Here is a 23,618-nt window from a genome sequence, read left to right as displayed (position 1 = left end):
CTTTACTTTAAAGCACCTAGGGGAGGGAGGGCGGGGCTGCCCCCTTCCTAACACACATAAAAGCTGAGGGAGAGTGTTTTGATGTACAGTGGTGGGGGGAATGCCATGTCTCCCCTTTAGGCATTCTCCTCCCAATCCTCCTCCTTCCAACCCTTCAGGTTTCTCACATTTACCAGGGGAATTTTACAAGGAGTACTCTGAGAGGCTGGCTCCCCGGCTCTTGGAAACACTTGAGGTGGTGTACGAGATACAGATATTACCTAGCAGCCTGCGGGAATCCATCATAGTCCCTGTGCTCAAACCAAATAAACCATTGCTAGATTGCAGCACTTACAGACCACTCTCCATGGTCAACGAAGACTATAAAATTCCCACGCCCCAGTTGGCTGCCAGATTAAAGAGTGATTGGCATCCTGGTACACGCGGATCAGATCGAGTATGTGCCCGGCAGGAACACCACGTGGAATCTGGGAAAGGTTCACCATATAAAAGTTCTAGGAACTTGGACTTGGATTGTGTGGTTGCCTCTTTAGACGCTGTTAAGGTATTCAAATCGGTCCGATGGGACTCGTCGTATGAGTCTTTGCAGCAATTTGGTATTGGGGATGGTTTCTTGTGATGGCTTTGCCTAGTGTACACTGGTCCATCGGCAGGGTAGCACATTTCTAATGGGGGATGCGCTGGGGAAAGGCACCCGGCAACGCTGCACGTTTTCCCAGATGCTGCTGTTTATCCTTGTGCTAGAGCCTCTAGCATCTTCCTTGGAATATGTTGAGGCAGGCATCCTGGTCGGCGGTGTTGGACACTCTTCTACATTATGTACCCAGAGGTTCATTTAAAATATCTTCCTGATGCGATTGGCCGAGTTGCTGATGTCTCGCGTATACATATCAGCAGATCGTAGTCCTGATGGTTCCCGTAGTAGCTTGCTGCCCAACTTAGGTTTGCCTTGGGAGACTGACACTTTTATATACCGCGGGGTACACGTGTGGCATGACTTCCCAGCCTCGCAGAAACATAATACGCATAGGGCTTTAGATGGTATAGTTAATTCTACGGCGTTCTGGAGAAAGCTCCCATTGTCAATGATAGGTAGAGTAGCACTCTTGAAAATGGTAGTGCTCCCTCATCCGTTATACTGTTTTGTCAACAAACTTTTCAACATCCCCCAAAAATGATTTCATAATTTGAATTCTAAGATCAGGGATTTCATTTGGGGGGATGGAGGAACAGGATTGCGCTGTGAATCTTACAAAGGGACCATAGGGATGGCGGGATCAGATTGCCCCACTTTGAGCTGTACTACATGGCAGGACAGCCGCAGTATGTCACGGGCTGGCTTGCGGGTGAGGCTTCTTCAGGCACCAGTCTATTACAACCTGCTATTAAGCAGGGCTTCCTTAAGGAGGGGCTGTGGGTGCATAAAAGCACATTTCTGCGCTTGCCTCGCCTCTTGGGGCTGGGGAAGACCTTGTGGCGCAGGGTGTGGAGGCTTTTGGGAAGTTGCACACACTTGCTTCCCTAACATCCCCCTGGTTGTGTTGGCGAGCACAAGACTCAACCTGGTGGAAGGGGTCAGAAGTCAATGGGGTGGCTACTGGAAGATCTATTGCAAGACTGGGAGATGATGGATTTTAGTTCCTCAATCCAGACCTCAAGCCTACATGAAGGCCTATTCCTGTTGCACTGAGGCCTGGTGAGGGAGATTAGGAATCGATGGCCTGAACTTTGCGAGGGTATAGAGTCAGACCCGCTATGGAAGCCATGTAGAACAGCTTCGCGGGAGGCCATGTTGTCTACAGAAGGTACTAATTGGTTTCCAGCAAGATGGCGACGCCTGCTCTCAGGGTCCGTTTGAAGTGGGAGGCGGACCTGGGTGGGACCTTTACAGACTCGGAATGAGTCTGGACCTTGATTTTTACCAGAAAGGTCTCTGGAAATGCCCAATTTAAATAACTGCAACTGTTTGTTACACGCAGGGCATATATGACCCCACACAAAATATCCCTGATCCCGGGGGCAGCGCAGCAGGTTTGCCCTAGATCCTATAGGGCGTACTATAGGGCGGGTATGTTGCACATGTGTTGGAGCTTCCTGCTGGTTCGAGGGTTATGGGGGGCAATCTCAGGATAGAGTGGCCTGCCTTCTGGGAATGTTCCCACGTGGGAAGAAACACACCGCGCACACCACCAGAATGACAGATCTGATCTGCGTGCTGGCCAAGCGCAGGATTGCTATGGCCTGCGGTGATGCACGGTGGAGTCATTGTATAGGTGGACGGTGGGCGCATATAGAGGTATGAAGGAAGTTAGTGATGAAGTGGCCGCTTGGAACGCCCGACACAGGCGATGTTTGCACCCTCGGATGATATGTCCCCATAGAAACTATCCCACATCAGTGGGCCCCCGGGATGCAGCGGCTTGCACTGGAATGGATTTGCTGGCACCCAGACTGGGACTGTACCAGCAGGTGTTACTGTAACTTTTCCTTTGTTGTTTGTTTGGCTTGTTTAGGGTTTTGCTTTGCTCCTTGATCCTGATTTTATGACCCGTTACACCTTTTCTTCTGTTTCGTATTGTTTTTTCTCTTGATTTTATTTCGTTTGCTATGATTGTATGAACAGCATTACTTACAAGCCAACAGCTGTATGTGTTGTATGCTAATAAAATAAAAACAGTAAAAGCAAAAAGGGCTCCAGTGGCATTGCAAGCATTTCTTAAAAGACAGCCACTTTTCGATTTTACAAATGTTTACTTAAACTTTCATTAAACCAGAAAAGTGCTGCTGAGGTGTAAGAAATGCTATATTAACAAAGGGGAAAAGTGTGCAGTTGTGTTTACCCGCACCTCACAGGTGTATTTGGCATTGTAAACCAGTGCTGCTGGGAGGAGAATGCCCCTCATTTGGCCGAGGGCTGCCCCGCATTCCCGTTGGTTGCTAGGGCTGCCCCACATTCCTGATGGTTGCTAGGGCTGCACCGCATTCCTGATGGTTGCTAGGGCTGCACCGCATTCCTGATGGTTGCTAGGGCTGCCCTGCATTCCTGATGGTTGCTAGGGCTGCCCCGCATTCCCGATGGTTGCTAGGGCTGCCCCGCATTTCTGATGGTTGCTAGGGCTGCAACGCATTCCTGATGGTTGCTAGGGCTGCCCCGCATTTCTGATGGTTGCTAGGGCTGCCCCGCATTTCTGATGGTTGTTAGGGCTGCCCCGCATTTCTGATGGTTGCTAGGGCTGCCCCGCATTCCTGATGGTTGCTAGGGATGCCCCGCATTCCTGATGGTTGCTAGGGATGCCCCGCATTCCTGATGGTTGCTAGGGCTGCCCCGCATTCCCGATGGTTGCTAGGGCTGCCCCGCATTCCCGATGGTTGCTAGGGCTGCCCCGCATTCCCGATGGTTGCTAGGGCTGCCCCGCATTCCTGATGGTTGCTAGGGCTGCACCGCATTCCCGATGGTTGCTAGGGCTGCCCTGCATTCCCGATGGTTGCTAGGGCTGCCCCGCATTCCCGATGGTTGCTAGGGCTGCCCCACATTCCTGATGGTTGCTAGGGCTGCCCTGCATTCCCGATGGTTGCTAGGGCTGCCCCGCACTCCCGATGGTTGCTAGGGCTGCCCCACATTCCTGATGGTTGCTAGGGCTGCACCGCATTCCCGATGGTTGCTAGGGCTGCACCGCATTTCTGATGGTTGCTAGGGCTGCCCCGCATTCCTGATGGTTGCTAGGGCTGCCCCGCATTCCTGATGGTTGCTAGGGCTGACCCACATTCCTGATGGTTGCTAGGGCTGCACTGCATTCCTGATGGTTGCAAGGGCTGCCCCGCATTCCTGATGGTTGCTAGGGCTGCCCCACATTCCTGATGGTTGCTATGGCTGCCCCGCATTCCGAATGGTTTCTGGGGCTGCCCTGCATTCCCGATGGTTGCTAGGGCTGCCTCGCATTCCCGTTGGTTCCTAGGGCTGCCTTGCATTCCCGTTGGTTGCTAGGGCTGCCCCGCATTCCCGATGGTTGCTAGGGCTGCCCTGCATTCCCGATGGTTGCTAGGGCTGCCATGCATTCCGGATGGTTGCGAGGGCTGCCCTGCATTCCCGATGGTTGCTAGGGCTGCCCTGCATTCCTGATGGTTGCCAGGGCTGCTTTGCATTCCTGATGGTTGCTAGGGCTGCCCTGCATTCCTGATGGTTGCTAGGGCTGCCCTGCATTCCTGATGGTTGCTAGGGCTGCCCTGCATTCCTGATGGTTGCTGGGGCTCCCCTGCACTCCTGATGGTTTCTAGGGCTGCCCTGCATTCCTGATGGTTGCTAGGGCTGCCCTGCATTCCTGATGGTTGCCAGGGCTGCTTTGCATTCCTGATGGTTGCTAGGGCTGCCCCGCATTCCTGATGGTTGCTAGGGCTGCCCCGCATTCCTGATGGTTGCTAGGGCTGACCCACATTCCTGATGGTTGCTAGGGCTGCACTGCATTCCTGATGGTTGCAAGGGCTGCCCCGCATTCCTGATGGTTGCTAGGGCTGCCCCACATTCCTGATGGTTGCTATGGCTGCCCCGCATTCCGAATGGTTTCTGGGGCTGCCCTGCATTCCCGATGGTTGCTAGGGCTGCCTCGCATTCCCGTTGGTTCCTAGGGCTGCCTTGCATTCCCGTTGGTTGCTAGGGCTGCCCTGCATTCCCGATGGTTGCTAGGGCTGCCCTGCATTCCCGATGGTTGCTAGGGCTGCCATGCATTCCGGATGGTTGCGAGGGCTGCCCTGCATTCCCGATGGTTGCTAGGGCTGCCCTGCATTCCTGATGGTTGTCAGGGCTGCTTTGCATTCCTGATGGTTGCTAGGGCTGCCCTGCATTCCTGATGGTTGCTAGGGCTGCCCTGCATTCCTGATGGTTGCTAGGGCTGCCCTGCATTCCTGATGGTTGCTGGGGCTCCCCTGCACTCCTGATGGTTTCTAGGGCTGCCCTGCATTCCTGATGGTTGCTAGGGCTGCCCTGCATTCCTGATGGTTGCCAGGGCTGCTTTGCATTCCTGATGGTTGCTAGGGCTGCCCTGCATTCCTGATGGTTGCTAGGGCTGCCCCGCATTCCTGATGGTTGCTGGGGCTCCCCTGCACTCCTGATGGTTGCTAGGGATGCCCTGCATTCCTGATGGTTGCCAGGGCTGCTTTGCATTCCTGATGGTTGCTAGGGCTGCCCTGCATTGCTGATGGTTGCTGGGGCTCCCCTGCACTCCTGATGGTTGCTAGGGCTGCCCTGCATTCCTGATGGTTGCCAGGGCTGCTTTGCATTCCTGATGGTTGCTAGGGCTGCCCTGCATTCCTGATGGTTGCTAGGGCTGCCCTGCATTCCTGATGGTTGCTAGGGCTGCCCCGCATTCCTGATGGTTGCTAGGGCTGCCCTGCATTCCTGATGGTTGCTAGGGCTGCCCTGCATTCCTGATGGTTGCTGGGGCTCCCCTGCACTCCTAATGGTTGCTAGGGCTGCCCCGCATTCCCGATGGTTGCTAGAGCTGCCCTGCATTCCCGTTGGTTGCTAGGGCTCCCCATCGGCTGCCCTGCATTCCCGATGGTTGCTAGGGCTGCCTTGCATTCCCGTTGGTTGCTAGGGCTGCCCTCCATTCCCGATGGTTGCTGGGGCTCCCCCGCATTCCCGATGGTTGCTGGGGCTCCCCCGAATTCCCGATGGTTGCTGGGGCTGCCCCGCATTCCCGATGGTTGCTGGGGCTGCCCCGCGTTCCTGATGGTTGCTGGGGCTCCCCCGCATTCCTGATGGTTGCTAGGGCTGCCCCGCATGCCTGATGGTTGCTAGGGCTGCCCCGCATGCCTGATGGTTGCTAGGGCTGCCCCTCATTTCTGATGGTTGCTAGAGTTGTTTGTCTAGCCATGAATCAGGCACATGCACAATCTGAGACTTTCATGTCCCTACACCACATTCTTTCATTATCAGAACATGGTGTTCGTAAGGAAAGATTTCCTCCTTCATGCAAGAACGCTTTCCTACTTTTACACACTTCGGACTCGGCCCCTCTGTCTGATGCACGAAGGACCTGGCTTTCTTTCAAAGTGTACTTGTGGAGTGCAAGTAGTTTCAGCTCTTCAGAGAGGCTAATTGCCACATGTTGCGGCCCAAAAGCTTCAGCAGACAAGAGGATATGTTATTTCTTAGATGCCAGTTCGGGTCAGGCAGTACTTAACAATGTGCTTTATCAATAAGTTGGCAACCACCAGTTAATTTAACTAATCTGCTTTACAAAAATCTCCATCAATGTGGAGGAAAGGGGACGGGAGATAGGAGTACATAAATGTTACTCACTGTAATGAATACTGTACTCCCCTTCCATAGCCCCTTTTCCTTCATACGCCCCACCCTCCGTCCCCTCTGTTTCTGGGTTTGTCCCTGTGTAGGTGATTGCAAAGGGCTGACGGGCGTAGTCGGGGCTCTGCTCCGTGCATGTGAGCTGCCTCTGCTATTAAAGTCTGTGTTCCTGGTCCCATGCAGGTGCACCCCATCAGTGTGGAGGGATAGGAATATGGACTGGGAACGCAGCAGTCACTACAGAGAGTAACTTTACATTTTGACTGACAAACGCCTTCATAGTTGGGGGGATTCCAAGAATAGTAATGAGGTTCCGTGACCTGTCGTTGCAGGTGAGTGACCCGTTGCTTTGAGAAAAGTCTTTGCAGAGACATGAGGCATTTGCCTCTGTTATTTAGCCAGAGAACCTAATGACTTATATGCTTATAAATGAGAATTTACTGTCATTGAATTGGACTCACTAAGCTCTCTTTCTTTTAGGAAACCCTAAACGTGATGTAATCCTTCCAGACGAGAACGCCCAAAAACCTGGTATGTATTTTAATTAGTAGTATTGGTTTCCAAGGGGCCAAGGAAACTTTGTATGAGGGGCTCGGGTTTCCTGCCTGAGGGAGAGTGATTACAGGGCCTGCGGTAGCGGCCCTGGAGTTATGGTTAAGTTCCTCAACTCATAGGAACAGCACCTTTTGGGCAGCTTATAACTTTGCTCCCTCTGAACGAATCCTTGCCAAATTTTGCAAAAATGTATATGGCCCCCGTCTGATTTTTTTTGGACAAGTTTGGTGAGGTTTCATCAAGGTGGGCAAAGTTATAGGGGGGTCCCAATTTTTTGTGTGTGTCCATAATGCAATGGAAAAATACTTTGCTCACGCCTACAGCCCAAACTGCTGGACGGATTTTCACCAAATTTGCGGCAGGAGCAGCGGCTTGCTCCCAAAGCGTGCTTTTGTAAATTTGGTGTAAATCCGTCCAGTAGCTTTCTTTAAAACGGGCTAAAAGTAAGTAAAAAAATATGTGATATCTGGGTTCGGTCCGCGGACTCACTTCCCTGTTCGGGCCGCGGACAGGCCTCTGATTGGTTCAGAAGGCGACGTGAGATCCGCGGACATCGTTGTGCCCACTGATTGGATGGGGAAAAGCGTGAAATGCATCCGTTTTTTGGAAACGCCCGCCATGTTGGACATTGCAGTAAAAAACGATTCGAAAAACGCAACATTGCACTTGGCACACTCAATAAACAATCTCTGCGGAGGTGGTGGGTGATGAGTATAGGATGGGATATGGCCGTAAGAAGCCAAAAAACTGGTTCTTTTATCCCGAAGTCCGCGAACAAATCCAATGTTCGGGGGCATCTATGCCTATTTCTGCATTACTGGGTTGGTGAAAAGCAGTTTTTGGATGGCTTATAACTTTGGCGCTACTCAGTGAAACTTTGGAATTTTATTCTACACCTGATTCTGAATGTGGAGATGTTTTGTTAAGAGGGAACAAAATTAGAGTGGGAGGATCCCAAAATATTGTAAAGGCTTATAAATGTGGTGCCCTTTGACAAAGCTACAAAGAAATTTGCATAACGATTTTAGATCAAGGTATACATGGATTTTTAAAGGTTGGTGGGATTTTGTCAAGAGGGGGCTAAATTAGAGGGGGGTCTCAACATTTTTAGATGGCTTATAACTTTGTTGCTGTTTGACGAATGTGGACAAAGGTTTTCAGAACGATTATAGACCCAACCTTGAATGTTTGTGTAAAGTCTGAATGTATTTTGATAAGGGGGGCTAAGTTATATGAATATTGTATGTACATATAGTTTGACACTTAATAAAACATGGGCGGATTTCCAGCAAACTTGTGTAAGGAGCATTGGCAAGGACCTTAAAGCATGGTTTTGCAAATGTGCCTGTGTTTTATTTTTTGACAAGTGTCATAATATAGGTACAAACAATTGTGATATACCTTTGGTGACTGAGGTATAGCCTGTGGCCATGGGCAGTGGCCAGACTGTCTGGGTTATGGCATAAGGTCATGACCCGGGCAATCTGGCTACTGGCCATGACCATGAGGGATGACAAATGGGGTTAAAGTGGCAATGTCTACCTGGGACTCGCTATGTGGTAAAGTAATCCGAAAGTGGGATAGGTTTGAAAGGGAATAAAATGTTATTGTGGTAATATGGCCATAGAGTTCTCTCTTCTCTTCCCTTTCCATAGCAGCCTACAGAAGGAGGAGCTCTGTACAGAGGCCCTCTTCCCTTTCCATGGAGGCCATTTTGGAAAAGGGTTTTCTTTCCTACAGCGGGACACCACAGGCGTCCTGTTGTAGGAAGAAAAATCCTTTTTTTTATCAACCCGGATTCTGGGAACCCATGGTGCTAATGGCCTTCATCCCCCATTGCAGGGTTGGAGTGTGGGATAATGGTCCAGAACACTTGTTATCTGCCCTCGCTTTACTTGGGCCGACAACCTGGGCTGCTGGGCCGTTATCCCCTGTTCCAGTCCCTGGAACGTGGGATGAACGCCACATTATTCCCATTAGCATACCACAAAATGCTAATGGAATTGTCGTAAAATCTTATTGAGTCTATGTTCTTCATTGAGAAATGTAAAGTAGACGGAGTATATAGACTATTTTTTTAGTTCTATTTTATAACTGTGAAAGGTGGTTCCTAATGGAACCTTTCTTTTGTTTTGTTTTTTTTGTTTGTTTGTTTGCAGCAGAGGTTTGAACCTAAGGTGTGGGGAATGAGGAAAGAGGCAACAAGCACTGGTATACAGTTCTTTTGCCGCCGGATTTTTCATTGCGGGACTTTTCATCGCCGTTTTTTTCATCGTTTTTTTTTGGGGGGGTTAAAAAATAAATATTTTTATAGGTGTATGATTATTAAATAAAGGGGATTTGGGGGGGAACCCCCCCCTATAAAAAAAAAAAACAAGTTCTTTCGATTAAAAAACGGCGATGAAAAGTCCTGCGATGAAAAATCCGGCGGCAAAATAACATAGAACCCAAGCACTAGTATGGAGGGGCAGGTGGACAGGGGATGATGTTGCGCGTGTGTTATATCTAAGGTAGGGGGCAGTGTTTCTCATGCTTCTTGATTACAGCTTCAAACGCACATCGAAATTGCTTCCCCCTGCAGAGTGGTGTGTTGCAGTATAACCAGAGGACGGTTGTCTTCCAAAGATATAGATCAACAGCCTCTTTTATTGTTTGCAAGGTAGCTGGTGGGATTTTGTGATGTCATCTTTGATGTCCTGGGTGTTAGTCTTAGCAGTGCACGGTGGTGGCATGAGTTATGGTTGCTTACCATATCATAACTGGTGAATTTCTGAGGTTGTTTGGTTTTTTACTTGTAACCATAACGTCCCTTTAACAACGTTTTTTTCAGTGAATACATATTTATATATGTATATATATATATTTATATATATATATATGTATGTGCGTATTACACAGCCACAGTAGTGGCTGTGTAGTTATGGTTAAGTTGCTGTTTCCATAGGAAGAGCACTTTTTGGGCAGCTTGTAACTTCTCTCCCCCTGGACGAATCAGCACCAAACTTTGCTACAAAAAGTATATGGGCCACTCTCAATTGTTTTGCCAAGTTTGGTGATGTTTGGTCCAGGGGGGGAAAGTTATAGGGTGGGTCCCAAAATGTCTTTTTTTCCCATAGACTGAATGGGGGAAAAACTTTGTGCATGCCTACAGCCCAAACCGCTGGACGGATTTTCACCAAATTTGCGGCAGGAGCAGCGGCTTGGTCCTAAAAGAGTGCTTTTGTAAATTTGGTGAAAATCCGTCCAGTAGTTTTCTTTAAAACTACCAAAAAGTAGGTCTCAAAAAATTAGTGATATCTATGTCCGCTCCGCGGTCACACTTCCCTGTTCGCTCCGCGGACAGCATACCGATTGGCTAAGGGGCTGGCGTCATGACTGCAGTGAGCCGTGTTCTGCGTCAGATTGTTTGGATGCGCCTGACATCTTAGATCCGCCAACAGCGCGGCGGCGACCAGCGGCAAAATGCTATTTCGGAAACTGTTTTGGTGTGTCAGAGTGGTTGGGGAGGTTCAGAGAGTAAGAGATGGGTGAAATACTGTATTTGTTCCGGCGGTAGGTGGTAATGATGTATTCCCTATGCCCGCCTCGCTCGGGATGTTTGTAACTACTGAAAATTAGGGGGTCTCATAAGGATAGTACTTTATTCCGTGCTGTGCGCAGGAAACTTGAAACTGTTCTAAGGACACGCGTGGTGTTAGCGAACATTGACATTGAGTATATGCCGTAGTTACATTTTTTGTTACTATGGGTGTGCTATTGATTTATACGCCGCCATGGGTGTGACATGCTGCGATGGTTGTGGCCAGGGCCTAGAGTCTTGGGTGCATGGCCATAGGCCATAGGCCATACTCCCAAGACGCTAGGCCCTGGCCACAACTACAGCAGCATGTCACAGCTATAGATACACCCGTAGTATTGCATATCGATCAGGTGGTTGTGGGGAGGGTCTAGAGTTTTGGTTGCATGGCCAAAGGCCATGCACCCAAGAACAAAGTTATAAGCACTGGAGTTATAAGACACTGCACACCCATACATTCAAATATGTATGGCATTACACCCAAGACTCTAGCCTCTGGCAACAACCACTGGAGCATATCAAAGCTATGGGTATACTCGTAGTATGAAACATCAATCAGGTGGTTGTGAGGAGGGCCTAGAGTCTTGGGTGCATGGCCTTTGGCCATGCACCCAACAACAAACTTATAAGCACTGAAGTTATAAGCCAACATGGGTTTATATAGTGCAGTGGTTGTGGGCAGGATGTAGAATTTTAGGTGCATGGCTACAGGCCGTAGGCCATACATGCAAGAGTTTAGACCCTTTCCACAACCACTGCAGCATATCACATTCATATATCACACCCATACAATCGATTATGTACTGGTAGGTGTGGGCAGGGTCTAGAGTCCTGGGTACAAATTGAGTACATAATACAGTTATGTTTCATTCTATGAGTGTGCTAATGATTTATAAGCGACCGTGGGTGTAAATGCTGCGGTGGTTGTGGCTAGGGCCTAGAGTCTTGGCTACATGGCCGTAGGAAGTAGGCCATACTTCCAAGACTCTAGGCCCTGCCCACAACCACCGCAGCATATCACAGTAATGGGTACATCTGTAGTATTGCTTATCGATCAGATGGTTGTGGGGAGTGTGCAGAGTCTTGGGTGCACCCAAGAACAAAGTTATAAGCACTGGAGTTATAAGTCACTGCACACTCATACATTGAAATATCTATGGACATACACCTATGACTCTAAATCCTGGCCACAACCACTGCAGCATATCACAGCTACAGATACACCTGTAGTATCGAACATCACTTAGGTGGTTGTGGAGAGGGCCTGCAGTCTTGGGTGCATGGCCAGAGGCCATGCATCCAAGACCACATTTATACGTACTGTAGTTACAAGCCACAATGGGTGTGGTCGTTGTGGCCAGGACATACAGTGCTTGGTGCATGGCTGAAGGCCATGCACCCAAGAATAAAGTTATAAGCACTGGAGTTATAAGCCACTATGGGTTTTATATACTGCAAACCCATACATTCAAATATCTCTGGCCTTACACCCAAGACTCTAGCCTCTGGCCACAACTACTGCAGCATATTACAGCTATAGGCACACCCATAGTATCAAACATCATTTAGGTGAAACTAAATTTATACGTAGTGAAGTCAGAAGCCACAATGGGTGCGATATGCTGTGGTGGTTCTGGCCAGGACCGAGACTCTTGGGCGCATGGCCAAGGGCCATGCCCCCAAGACTGAAGTCATAAGCAGTGAGGTTATAAGTCAGCATGGGTGTGCTGCGGTGCAGTGGTTGTGTGCACGACCTACAGTCTTAGGTGCATGGCTGCAGACCATGCACCCATGAGTAAACTTATAAGTAGTGAAATTATAAGCACCATGGTTTTGATATGCTATGCTGCGATGGTTGTGGGTAGGACCTATAGTCTTGGTTGCTTGGCTGCAGGGTGTAGGTTATACATCCAAGACGCTAGGACCTGTCTACAGCCACCGCACCATATTACTGCCATAGATTAGACGTATAGATTCGAATATGTATGACATGTGTTACTTACTTACTGTTTACTTTGTTGAGAATCCATATATTTCTTACATGACTTTAGTACTTGGTGGAACTGTCCTTTATTAATGTCTATGATAAAAGAAAAGAGCATGTTAGTGTTTGTATTTTATAAAGACTTATTACATTGTATAATAGACGTTTTTGCTTTTTTTTTACCCCCATATTTAGTTTACAAACCAGTGTACTGTGCATTTTGCTCAGTTTCTGTGTTTGTTTTTCAAATCCTTGGGTCTGGGGGAAAAAATCCTTGTCGGATTAAAAAAAAACTTTCTTTGCTATGCTACAAACTATTTCCTTGTTTTCTTTGAATGTTTACTTATTGTTTCTGATTAATGTTATGTCTGTTGGCTTGATGCAGATTTTTAAAAACAGTTAGATACCTGTTGGCGTATTCTAACTGTTTATAGTTTTGTACTTCAATTTTTGTTAATGTTGAAGTACACATTAGTTATTACATTTTGCCTTTAAGAAGATTAAATACGCATTTGTAAGATTAGCTGGCAATCTCTGCTTTACAGTAATGGTGCTATCATTACATTCGAACCATCCACATTTCTTTTTAATGTATGCAGTGTAGTGACCTGCATTGGTTGTAGCTCCTGTCTGGTAGATTATACCTATTGTTGTAAAGGGTTTCTTCCCAAGTGACACTTGACCGTGTGTGAATCCAGTCAGCTTGCAGTTGTTTTTGGTACCATCTGTATTGTAACATAGAAGCATAAGTATTATGTAGTTACTATGTGTTTGTATCAATAAGGTTTAGCGATTATCTGAATTGCACATAGTACATAATCTGCCATGGTTTGCATTCTGCATTCTAAGTTGCTCAAATGGAATGGATTCACAATTAGGTTTAGATACATACACAAATCGCTCATTTGGGATTTGTTCCTGTATCACATTGTTACAGAGAGTGCATGTATGTTTCCACATGTATGAAATCTGGAAGATTTCATTTATAGGTATGTTTTTGTTTTCCAGTACTTGTAGTAAGTACATTAGAAATTCTTGTGGATCTTCCTGTGAGTTTATAGTGAATCTCACCATTCCAGCACAGTCGTCCAATTCTTGTCTTATTCCGTGAACACTGTACGTGTTGTCAGGATTGTTTGTTGCGTTTCTATGAATGACTAACATTTGCAAAGACAATTGGTCTGTACTGTGTAAGTAAATATTGTTAACAATTGGTGGCAATTGAAATAGAATATTAATTGCTACATTTGCATAGCAACTTACACCAGTTTCATTTGAAAATTTGAATGGACCAGCTAGTTCTGTGTCTGAGTCCTTTTTTCTGAGTTTCTGTTCCTTCTTTGAAGAAGTACCTGATTTACTTTCCCATATAGGTTCTTCTTTGCTTGTGGGAATTGATGAAGTTTTCCTTCTTTTTTTTTCTTTGAAGGATTTGCCGTCAGATTCCGTTGCATTTCTGTTCAATTAGTTTTCTTTTACCATGTTTTACCTTTTCTGGAACAGGATATGATTTCAGATGGGGGTGTACAGTGAACACAGTCTATTGTACTCTAAAATGCAAGCAATATCAGCATTCACTTTACTTGCATCAAATTTGATTAGAAATAGACCGTCAAGTGTACGTAAGCGTGATAGTGCTACGTAGCTCATGCCTTCTTTAAAGACTGTGTTTCCTATATCTATCAATTCTTTGTCTGGGGTAAGACCTTGGGATTTATGAATGGTGACTGCATATGCAAGAGTTAGAGAAAATTGTTCTTTGCGTACATACATGTCTTTGAAGAGAAGGAATTGAGCAGTTGAGCGCCCTATCCTTCTCACTTCTGAAAGTTTGTCAAAGCAAATATTGACAAACTGAATGTTATTGTCACGTGGGTATGTTTGAAACCCAAAAACTGTAACCAGTGACCCATTAACTAGCCCTTGCTCCACGTAAAGGTTACGTTTAAGCATTACTCTTCCATTTAAAGATAATTTTAATACTTTTTCCAACCCAGCTGTGTTGGAGATTGAATTTTACAAGGTATTTAGTTTTGTTGTGGCTTGCTCACACATGGGTAGTGTCATACCATGTACGTCTAGTTTGTCTGTGGCGCAAATTTCCATTATTGGTTGCATTTTCTTTTTTTAACATTGTTTCATTGAATTTGAAACAGCTTGCAAGAGTTGGCATTAAGGCCATACAATTGACATTTGTGTGCGCTAATTGCTCCATAACATCAGTAGCACACCATAAAGTGCATGAATGCGCCGGTTTTTCACTATTGCTTGTGCTTCTTGAGACAGTACACCAACACTAATACTTTTTAAAATGTTGGCGTAAGTGAGATCTGCAGATTGCTGCATGTTTTCTGTTAATTCTCTGTATTGGAAATGTTGCCAAAGGTTGACATTTCCTATGCTGCCAACAGTTTTACGGCAGAGTTTGTGGCCTGAGTTTTTAAAAATAGGTTCACCTTTCACTGGTGTCAATTGTAGAAGATCTCTGAAAGCGATAATGTGTTTCCCTGCGAAGAGTTCTTCGTAGTTTGTTTTAAGTACTTCTTGCAATCTGAGGTGAATCAAAGCCAACATTAGGTTGGAGACCATGCTCACTTCATTTATTAGTAGCATTTTAATTTGTTTTAATACTCTGCGTAGTTCCATTGCAGCTTATGCAGAAAGTTTTTAATAGTCTAATTTGTTTTGGTGTTCTACTGGAAGGAGTAGTAATCGGTGTAAAGTGACACCGCCTATGTTGTAGGCAGCTAAACCTGTGGGGGCAGTTACAACAGCTGACAGTTTGTTGTTTGTCAATTGTTGAAGGAACTTGCTGATGATTTTGATTAAGAATGTTTTTCCTGACCCAGCTTCACCACTGACATACAGCAGTATAGGTTTGTAATTTTGACAGGTACATTCTTTATTTTCGTGGTGTACACCATGTGCAATTTGTTTTGTTACTTCTTCAAACATGGTGCACTGATCTTTAAGTTTTGCTTGTAGTACAGTTTTCTTCTTCATAATGACACATGGTGTTTTCCACTTCTGTCATAGCTAATTCTGCCTCATTTGCTATTAGTGGCTGTCCCAGTGGTTCTTGGCTTCCTCTTACAGAAGGTTGACTACTGTCGGAAGTGTCCTTATCTAGTTGGGCCAGAGGTTCTTCTTCGTGTTGCTGTTCATTGTGAAACATGGCTTTGTACTGCTTAAAGTTCACATCCGTGATAGCGCTTTCATTTGCTTTGAAAGCACTTCATAGCAGTCATAGTTATCTAGTATCTCTTCCTCTTTTCTCTATGGTTTAAAATGTTGTAGCAGAAATATGTAATATAGTTATTTCTGTTGAGGAGTTTTTAATAACAATTTGACATGATTAATTAAGCTTGGTTTGGTAAGTTTCACTAAGCTGCCTTCACAATCTGTCACTCTATATCTACCTTTGCTTTCATTGGGTTTTATATTATTTTTGTATGCAAAGTTTTGCGCTTTGTGGTATAGACACATGCTTTCCAAAGTGCAACTCCTGTTCGGATAGTATGTGTCCAGTAAATTGTGTTTTAAAATGTCTTGGCTGTTGGGATAATTTCTGGCAATTGTTTCTATGTCCTCATATGATTTCAGTACTATTTTTCTAGATTTAGCAGGACCAAGACTTAGCCATACTATGTTGTCTGATTTTCCATACAAAGCAGTACCGGTTAAACGATCTGCCGCTTCGTAGGCTCCACATTCTCTATGAGAGAGCATTTTTATGGCTGTACAATTTCTGAGATAGTGTTTTGTCTGATGATAGGTCATTCCAGAGGTCTTGAAGCTGTTTTTTTCAGCTTTTGTTAAGTAGGCTGTAACATATCGTGCAACTGCAGTGGAATTGTCTGCAATGTACTGCACATTTATGTTTTCATTCCATAAGAGGGCAATGATTGCATTGTAATCATTGATATATTTTGATTCTTCTGTTCTTTTTATGTAATACGTGTTCTTAGGTGATTTGCCTTTAACAATATGTCGAACTAAAGACATGAAGTTGTTCACTTCACCTGTTTGTGTAACTGGTCTAGGGAAACCAAAGCGGCATTTGGTGTAGTATTTCTCTTTGCTTTTGTATTTGCGACGACAATATTTTCCACATTTGTGTCTTTGAAATTGTAAAATCTGTCCATGCAGGTCACTATGTGTACGTTTTGAAGGGATTTTACAAGTGACATATTTTTGGATGAACTGCAAACAGTGACGTGACCAAATGTAGGTGCACCTTTGATCCATAATCTCGCTTGGTATTCTTTTCTCCAAAAGAAGTGTTGCACTTCTCTGAGGGGCGGAACAGTTTTATTAGAAATAAAGTGCAGCATAGCAATGAAACGATGATGGAAATATCTTGACACATTGACTGGATCTAGAGAGCAAAGTTGTCCAGGTGTTAATATATCTATGTTGGTTTTGTTGTTGTTTGATATGCGTAGGAACCCATGTGAATCTTCCCATGCATACTCTGCATAACCAAGTCGGTGGTCCAAGGTTTCTGATCATACAACATACGTCTCCGTGCCGTCGGAACCAGTATTCTTTTGTACCACGCATGTTTGCAAACAGATTTGTTATATTTGATTGTAAAACCTCATCTTTTTCTTGTACTTTGTGTATTAATTGCGTAGCTGACATATTTTGAAAGTGGGTTCCAGATTTGCAAATGTGTGCAACTCCGTAACATAGGATTGCTAGTTCACTTTCAAAGAGTAGGTGGAATATGTATTCCACATTTTGTCTAAATCTGGGATCTTGAGAATACATTCGTAACGAGCGGTATTCTGATGCTGTAATCTCAGTGGGTCTATCCTCGTATCTTCCGTCTTTGCAAGTAGGAAATAGCAGTGGAAAAGCATGTGCTTCTATACTTTTTTCCCATATGCTCATTGGTGACCCTTTGGTTTGTCGCATTTGGTAAGTTTCTAGTGCATCATCTATGCTTTCATTGGAATGCAATGGATGAATTGTGTAATGGTCCAAAAGAGTGGATACTGCAGCAGGATCCAGAAGTTCAAATTGACCAGTTTCTGATGACTCTTGAATTATTTCAGTGGTTTCCCTTAAGGTTTCTTCAATATTTATTTCTTTGTAGTATTCGTCATTGCCTTTTCAGATATTGCAAGGCTTGTCTAACTTTATGTAAGTCCACCAGTTGTTGCCAATTTTTTTTGTCTTTTGTTGGTACACCATTTACCAAGACAATTACAGAATGCTCTATTGGACGTTGCACCGCTAGAGTGTGTACATTTTCTGTCAGATCTAATGGCAAATAAAATACTTTGCCACGAATGCCTTTCACCAATTCAGAGGAAGGTAATTTTGCTGTTTTTGGTTGAAGGCGTATTATTGCTTGAAATGGGTGAACTGTTTGAGTTATGATGCTCTCATACAAATTGAGTTGTTGCAGGGGTTTTGGTAGTGGGAAAAATTCCAAATTATTTGCGATAGCACGTGAAGGAGTTTGGTTGTTGTCAAGTTTTGTAGTGCAGTAACTCCAACATATTAGGGGTTCACTTAGTTGGTATTTGTTTTCTGCTAAACGGTAGAGAGCCAATTCAAACTATTTTGAATCTTCATTGTCTTCTATTTTGTATGTTACGTCTATAGTGTTTGTGTTCCTTTTGTAAAACATTCTGCGGCAACACACACACACATGGTTTGGTACTTCAGCCGATGCACTTTTAAATTTTAGTATTTCTTTTTTCTATGTGTGTAATAGAAGGTTGCTACATGCAGAATTGTTCCTAGTATGCTCTAAAACGATTGTATTTTGTAAGTGGCTTTCACTTCCAAAATATTTTCTCTGGATTCGTCGATTTCTTCTTGTATGTTTATTCTAAAGCTGGACTTTTAGCATAGTACAGTTTATACACTAGATTTCTTACATTTGAATGATGTATTGATATTCTTTTGATATCATGGAAGGTGCTTTTGCAAATAGGCCTGAAATGCAGGCTAATGAATGTCCTTGTAGTCCTGTGTATTTAGGCACTGGACAGGTATCCATATTGTGCAGCACTTTCATTTTTATTTTGTCTTTACCTTTCACATACTGATTGAGGAACTGACGTAAAGATTTGAAAGATTTGTTAGGAATGTCACACTTTGATGTGCACGGCCATTTGTATACTGGACGTTCTGGTTCAGTCAAATGGAGAGGTAATTCTGAGTTTTCAGGGGATACTTTTGTAAGCAGTCTTTCTTGTTCCATGATGGTAGTATTGATTTTCTCATACCCTCATCCACTGCTATGGATGACAAGTGTGTTTGTTTGATTTTGTTTGTATGCTTCTTCATTGAAATATGGTTCTGTGGTTGTTGTGTGACTCTATTCACCTCCACAAATATTTAAGAAGTTACTTTTGTTGACATTCCGTTTATTGATAAGTTTCTTTTGTAGTTTAGTACTTAGTTTTGTTAGTGGTTTGATCCTATTTAACACTAAAATAAATAACTTCCTTTTAAGAAGGATTGCACTGTCTATGAGAGCTTGTCGGATTAATTTTCTACGGTAGGTTTTAAGGGTTGAGGATGATTTTGGTCCTCTTCTTATTAGATTCTAAAGGACTCTGTGGCGAAAAATTTTTGCTAAAATACTTTTTTTTACTGTGGGTTCTTGTTACTGTATCAGGATTAATAGGAGCATTGTTAGCAGTATTGGTAGCCACATTTTTGTAAAGTGTTTTCTGTTTCATGCCACATTTTGATAGAGGAGGCAAAGTTTCGGTAGTTGAAGCTTCCTTTGTTTTGCTAAACGACTGTATTAGCTGTTTTGTTGCAACGTTCTCTACAAACTCTGCTACAGATGGATGCTTACTTTGGACACTTTTATTTTCATTTGCTCTATTTCTGCGTTCCTTTATACAGACTTGCTTTTTGGTAGGCATGCTTTGGGGTCTGTTGAAAAAAGAAGGCATGGTTTGGTCTGTTGTACAATGTATATGTGCTTTGTGCATGCGTGCATGAGTTTGATTGGGAAGCTGTTTGTGATAGTGTGTGAATGTGCATTGGGGAGTTACAATGAGTTGGGAAGGCTATTTCTCTGTTTGTATATTACTACACTGTGCTTCAGGTGAGAGTAGAAAGTGAGCTAGTGGTGAGGAGAAGAATTAATATTAAATGTAATGGTTTAAAATTCAAACAGCTATTTCTTTTCTACTACTAACATTCTAAGGGTTGTGTATGTTATTTGTGTTCCTAAAACACAGGGATTTGTGCGCCATTCTGCCTGTTATTCTTTCTTTAATAAATGGGGATTTGTGGGTAGATTGGTTCAGAAATCAATGTTTGTTTTGGTGCGTAAATTACATAAATAACCCACACAGTCTCTTTGAGGAACAGTAAGAATATAAAGGTAGTACTGTACTTACTTTTTTTTGCGGAATGACCAGGTTTCTTCAGATATGTCGTTTGCAGTGTAGATGCTGCGATTTTCAGGACAGTAGTCTTCACTGCAATTCTAAAAAGAAGAAGTTAGTAACTTTGTGTGTTTAAAGCAGTGATGGTACTGTACACGTTAATTTTGCATCTTTCTTCAGAGTATTCTCCTTTGATATCTCAACACAGTGATTGTGTGCATTTCACGTCACTATGTGTTGCCTTTGCATGTTATTTGCAGTATGTTAGTTGAACCTGATTTGCAAATTAGTACAATTTTTAGTTTATGAAAATGCCTTGTTTTTTTTAAGCTATGTTGTCGATAGCAGAGAGGTTTGTCAGTGATAGGTCAGTATAGTAGATGAGAAAAATTTCACTACTTTTATATTATAAGTATGAATCCGAAAAATCGGGAGACCCTCAGAGGGAGATGTCAGCAGAGCTATCCGGAACATTAATTTTTCTCATATGATCGCATTGGAAGTAGCATTAATTTAGGCGGTACACAGTAAACATTTGTGACATTTTCTAATGGAAAATCAAGTTTCGCGCTAAATAGGGAGGGTTGTTACATATATATATAGGTTATGCGGGAGACAATAAGAAGTAGTGCGGTTTGTCGATGAAAAATCAGAAGTCTTGCACTTAAAGGGGAAGCGTTGGTATGTATTGGCTATGCAGATTTAGTGGCATTAATTTGTTTCAATGAAATCATAAGGGTTGCACATGTTCTCTGATTAAAATATGCATACCTGTACTTTGTACTCATGCATGTGCGCATGCATGCAGCTGTACGTAGAAATCCGTGACACTTGCACAGTAGTTTTTGAAGTAGGTGCTGTGCAATGATATGCGACTTGCATTCAGAGTGATCAATAGTACATTTGAAGTGCAACATTGTAATGATGGAGTTAGATGTAAAGATGTTGAATATGATTGGTGGATGGTTGTGTGACTGCTTAGCTGTGTCCAATGAGGGAATGGATTCGCAAGTGATGTGGAAAGGGTAGAAGGACTGGCTAAGAGTTACGTGCCGCACGTAGACATCGCTTGTCCGCGGGTAGGGCATGCCACATACGGGGATCTACAGCAAATCCAGCATGGAAAGTGGACTGTAGGCATCAGCCAATTAGATGTTCACATTGTTCTTTTGTGTCGAAGGAAGGTGCGTGTACTGAAGATGGCAGAGGTGGAGACAGGGTTTTGGTGCTTGGTGATATTTTTGTCAATGGTTTACAGCACTATTCTGAAAGTAGGCATGTGGCTCACAATTTTGATGTGAGAGGAGTAGAGGTGGTGTGGAGCGCTAAGACTGATCGCAATGTTGCGGCAATTCTCCAAGTTTGCAGAGACATGAGTAGGATGACCAGTCCCCATGTGGTACTTTTGCACTACGGCGCTTGCCATTTGGGCTACGTGACTTCACATACTTTGTTGGAAGATTTGGAACAGTTGGTGCAAGCAGTCATTAACATATTTCCTACTGCGAAAGTAATTTTTTCTGGCTTACTCCCTAGAGGAAAATGGGCCAACAGTTCTGTTTTCTGTCGTGATCAAAGTATTGGGAGGTGTAACATCAATTGCGGCATGCGTGCTTTCATGTTACGAGCTGGTATGTTTTTCTGCAGCCGCAAGAACATTGTTCCCAGTAATGCGGCTTATTTTGAAGCAGATGGTGTTGCATTATCTTCTTTGGGAAATGCCATGTTCTTTTGGAATGTAAGGCTTGCTTTGGAGAAGGTTCTGTAATGATTGCTGGAGTAAAGTAAGAAGAAAACATATTTTAAAAAAATAAAATAACAGGTGTCTGTAAGGCATCTGCTCAAAAAACAAAAAAAAGGCTCTTTTCAAAGCCCACCTTAAAGGGGAAAAGTGGAATAATATTTAAATGTACAGTCGTCACACTCTTATCCTGTCTGTGTCCGTGGACATGGCGGTAGTCTGCAGGCAGCGCGTATTACAAACAGGGTTTCTGGGGTGGAGACGCATGAAAATGAGAAGGTGCGAAGGTAGGGATTGGTCAGTAAAGTTCATTGGGTGTGTTTTTAACAGAGAAATTTAGTGAGAACGTCTTTTCCCTGACAGGAGACTAGACAGCCATGACTCTGTGTACGCGAAAACAGATTATCTGGATTTTGGGAGACTCGTGGATACATTGGTTGAAGTTGCATGCAGAAAGTTGCGGTTTATGTGCAGATCTTGGATTTCCATATGTGCAAGTGCACTGGCATAGAGTGCCTGGAATGAAGTGGCTGGACTTGGTACCTCTCTGTGCTACTTTACAGACAGAGCGTCATCCTGATATAATTATCATTCATTGCGGAGGAAACAGTTTAGGCCATGTCTCTGGAATTTCTTTGCAATTTGCAATGAAGGAAGGACTTGCGAAGGTCATGGACAAGTTTCCAAATTGCCAAATAGTTTTTAACGTATTGCACAAAGACAAATATGGCTGCGTTCTTCTGCATTTGGTCCACAAATGGAGAAAGCGAGGCGCAATGTCAATAAGGCTGTTTGTGCCTTTCTAAGAGATGTTTGCATGTCCTCATTCCACAGTGAAACATTTTGTTTCGCAGCACTTTCATTTTTCACAGAGATAGAGTCCATCTCATAAATGCTGGCAATCAGATTTTACTTCTCAATGTACAAAATGCATTGTGACCTTTTTTGGATTCATAGTCACCTATTTGGCAATCACCTATTTGGCAATCCAAAATTTGGATTCCACAGTTTTTGAAACACACAAAACACCACCAAAAGGCTATTTTCAGAGCCACCACTTACTCCCAGCAAGAAGTGCATTGGTTTTGCTCCGCTTGCACCCTCCATTTTTGTGCATTGTACGACTGTCCACGGACCTTTTGAAAAATGCGCGGCGGCCTACACCGGTCACTTGATAGTTCTATTGTTAAATTGACCAAAGGCAGCTCTGAAAAGAGCCTTTTTAAAATTTTTGTTGTTTTCCAGTTTTTTGCTTTTCAGCACACGACACACTAGGAGAGGAGGGTAAAGGAGGGTAAGGGACACCAACCACGGGGATAAGAAAGGGCAGGTGGAGAGAGAAAGATGTAGGGTATGCTTTACTTAGGTAGGGAGCAGTTCTTCTGGTGCTCCGTGACCGTAGTCTCAAAAGCACTTCAAAGAGTCTCCCCCCTGCAGAGTACTGCGTCGCAGTACATACACAATATTGTGACCCTGGCAAGGTAAGGGTCAACAGCATCGCAAATGGCCTGTGAGGCAGCTGGAGGGATGCGCTACCCCACAGGAGTGTCTCTTGTGGTGAGAGGATCGGACATGGAGGATGCTGTGGAGGAACTCAATCTACTACGTTCTTCACATGGTACCACCTTGCCAATGTCCACACTGTGGAACACAGTTAGTTGTTGCTTCATGGTTGTCGTACTAAAGCTGTACTCACCAGGTCTCCCGCGACTCAGCACCAAGTTGCACTTCTTACACATGACCTGGTTCGCACGTGCTTTTGGTACGTTTCCAAAAACGGTAAACAACCGCCACACCCACGACTCCCGGCGAGTGCTTGTACTGCAGAGTTCCTCCACCTCATTCTCTTCTTCCTCTTCTTCCTCGCTCTCTACATCCTCACCCGTATTTCCCTCTGCAGGCCCTTGGGGAGGTGGTGGCGGTGGAGGGTTTGGGGATGGTGCTGAGCCTAATGAAGCAACAGCAGCCATGGATGCCATAAGGATTAGTTGGCTAATGGTCGCTACAGCAGTAAAGGCAGCACAACTCAATCTGCTATAGCCAGAAGCACAATGAAGATGAGCTCGGGGGTGTGGCCATTTATAGGGGCGGAG

General features: G+C 44.4%; 1 protein-coding gene across 1 annotated transcript in view; it reads left to right on the top strand.

Moving 5' to 3' along the window:
• LOC138481610 (GLIPR1-like protein 1) overlaps positions 1–23,618 on the top strand; it is a 1,920,818-nt gene that overhangs the window by 880,725 nt on the left and 1,016,475 nt on the right. Inside the window, exon 5 of the mRNA XM_069613805.1 lies at positions 6,782–6,832. Within this exon, the coding sequence (XP_069469906.1) occupies positions 6,782–6,832 (51 nt within the window). The remainder of the gene's footprint in view (positions 1–6,781; positions 6,833–23,618) is intronic.

This window comes from Ambystoma mexicanum, chromosome 5p, assembly GCF_040938575.1.
Source record: "Ambystoma mexicanum isolate Mex_15411 chromosome 5p, UKY_AmexF1_1, whole genome shotgun sequence".
Taxonomy (NCBI): domain Eukaryota; kingdom Metazoa; phylum Chordata; class Amphibia; order Caudata; family Ambystomatidae; genus Ambystoma; species Ambystoma mexicanum.
Note: the sequence above shows the minus strand (reverse complement) of the source record. Positions and strands in the feature narration are given on the sequence as shown.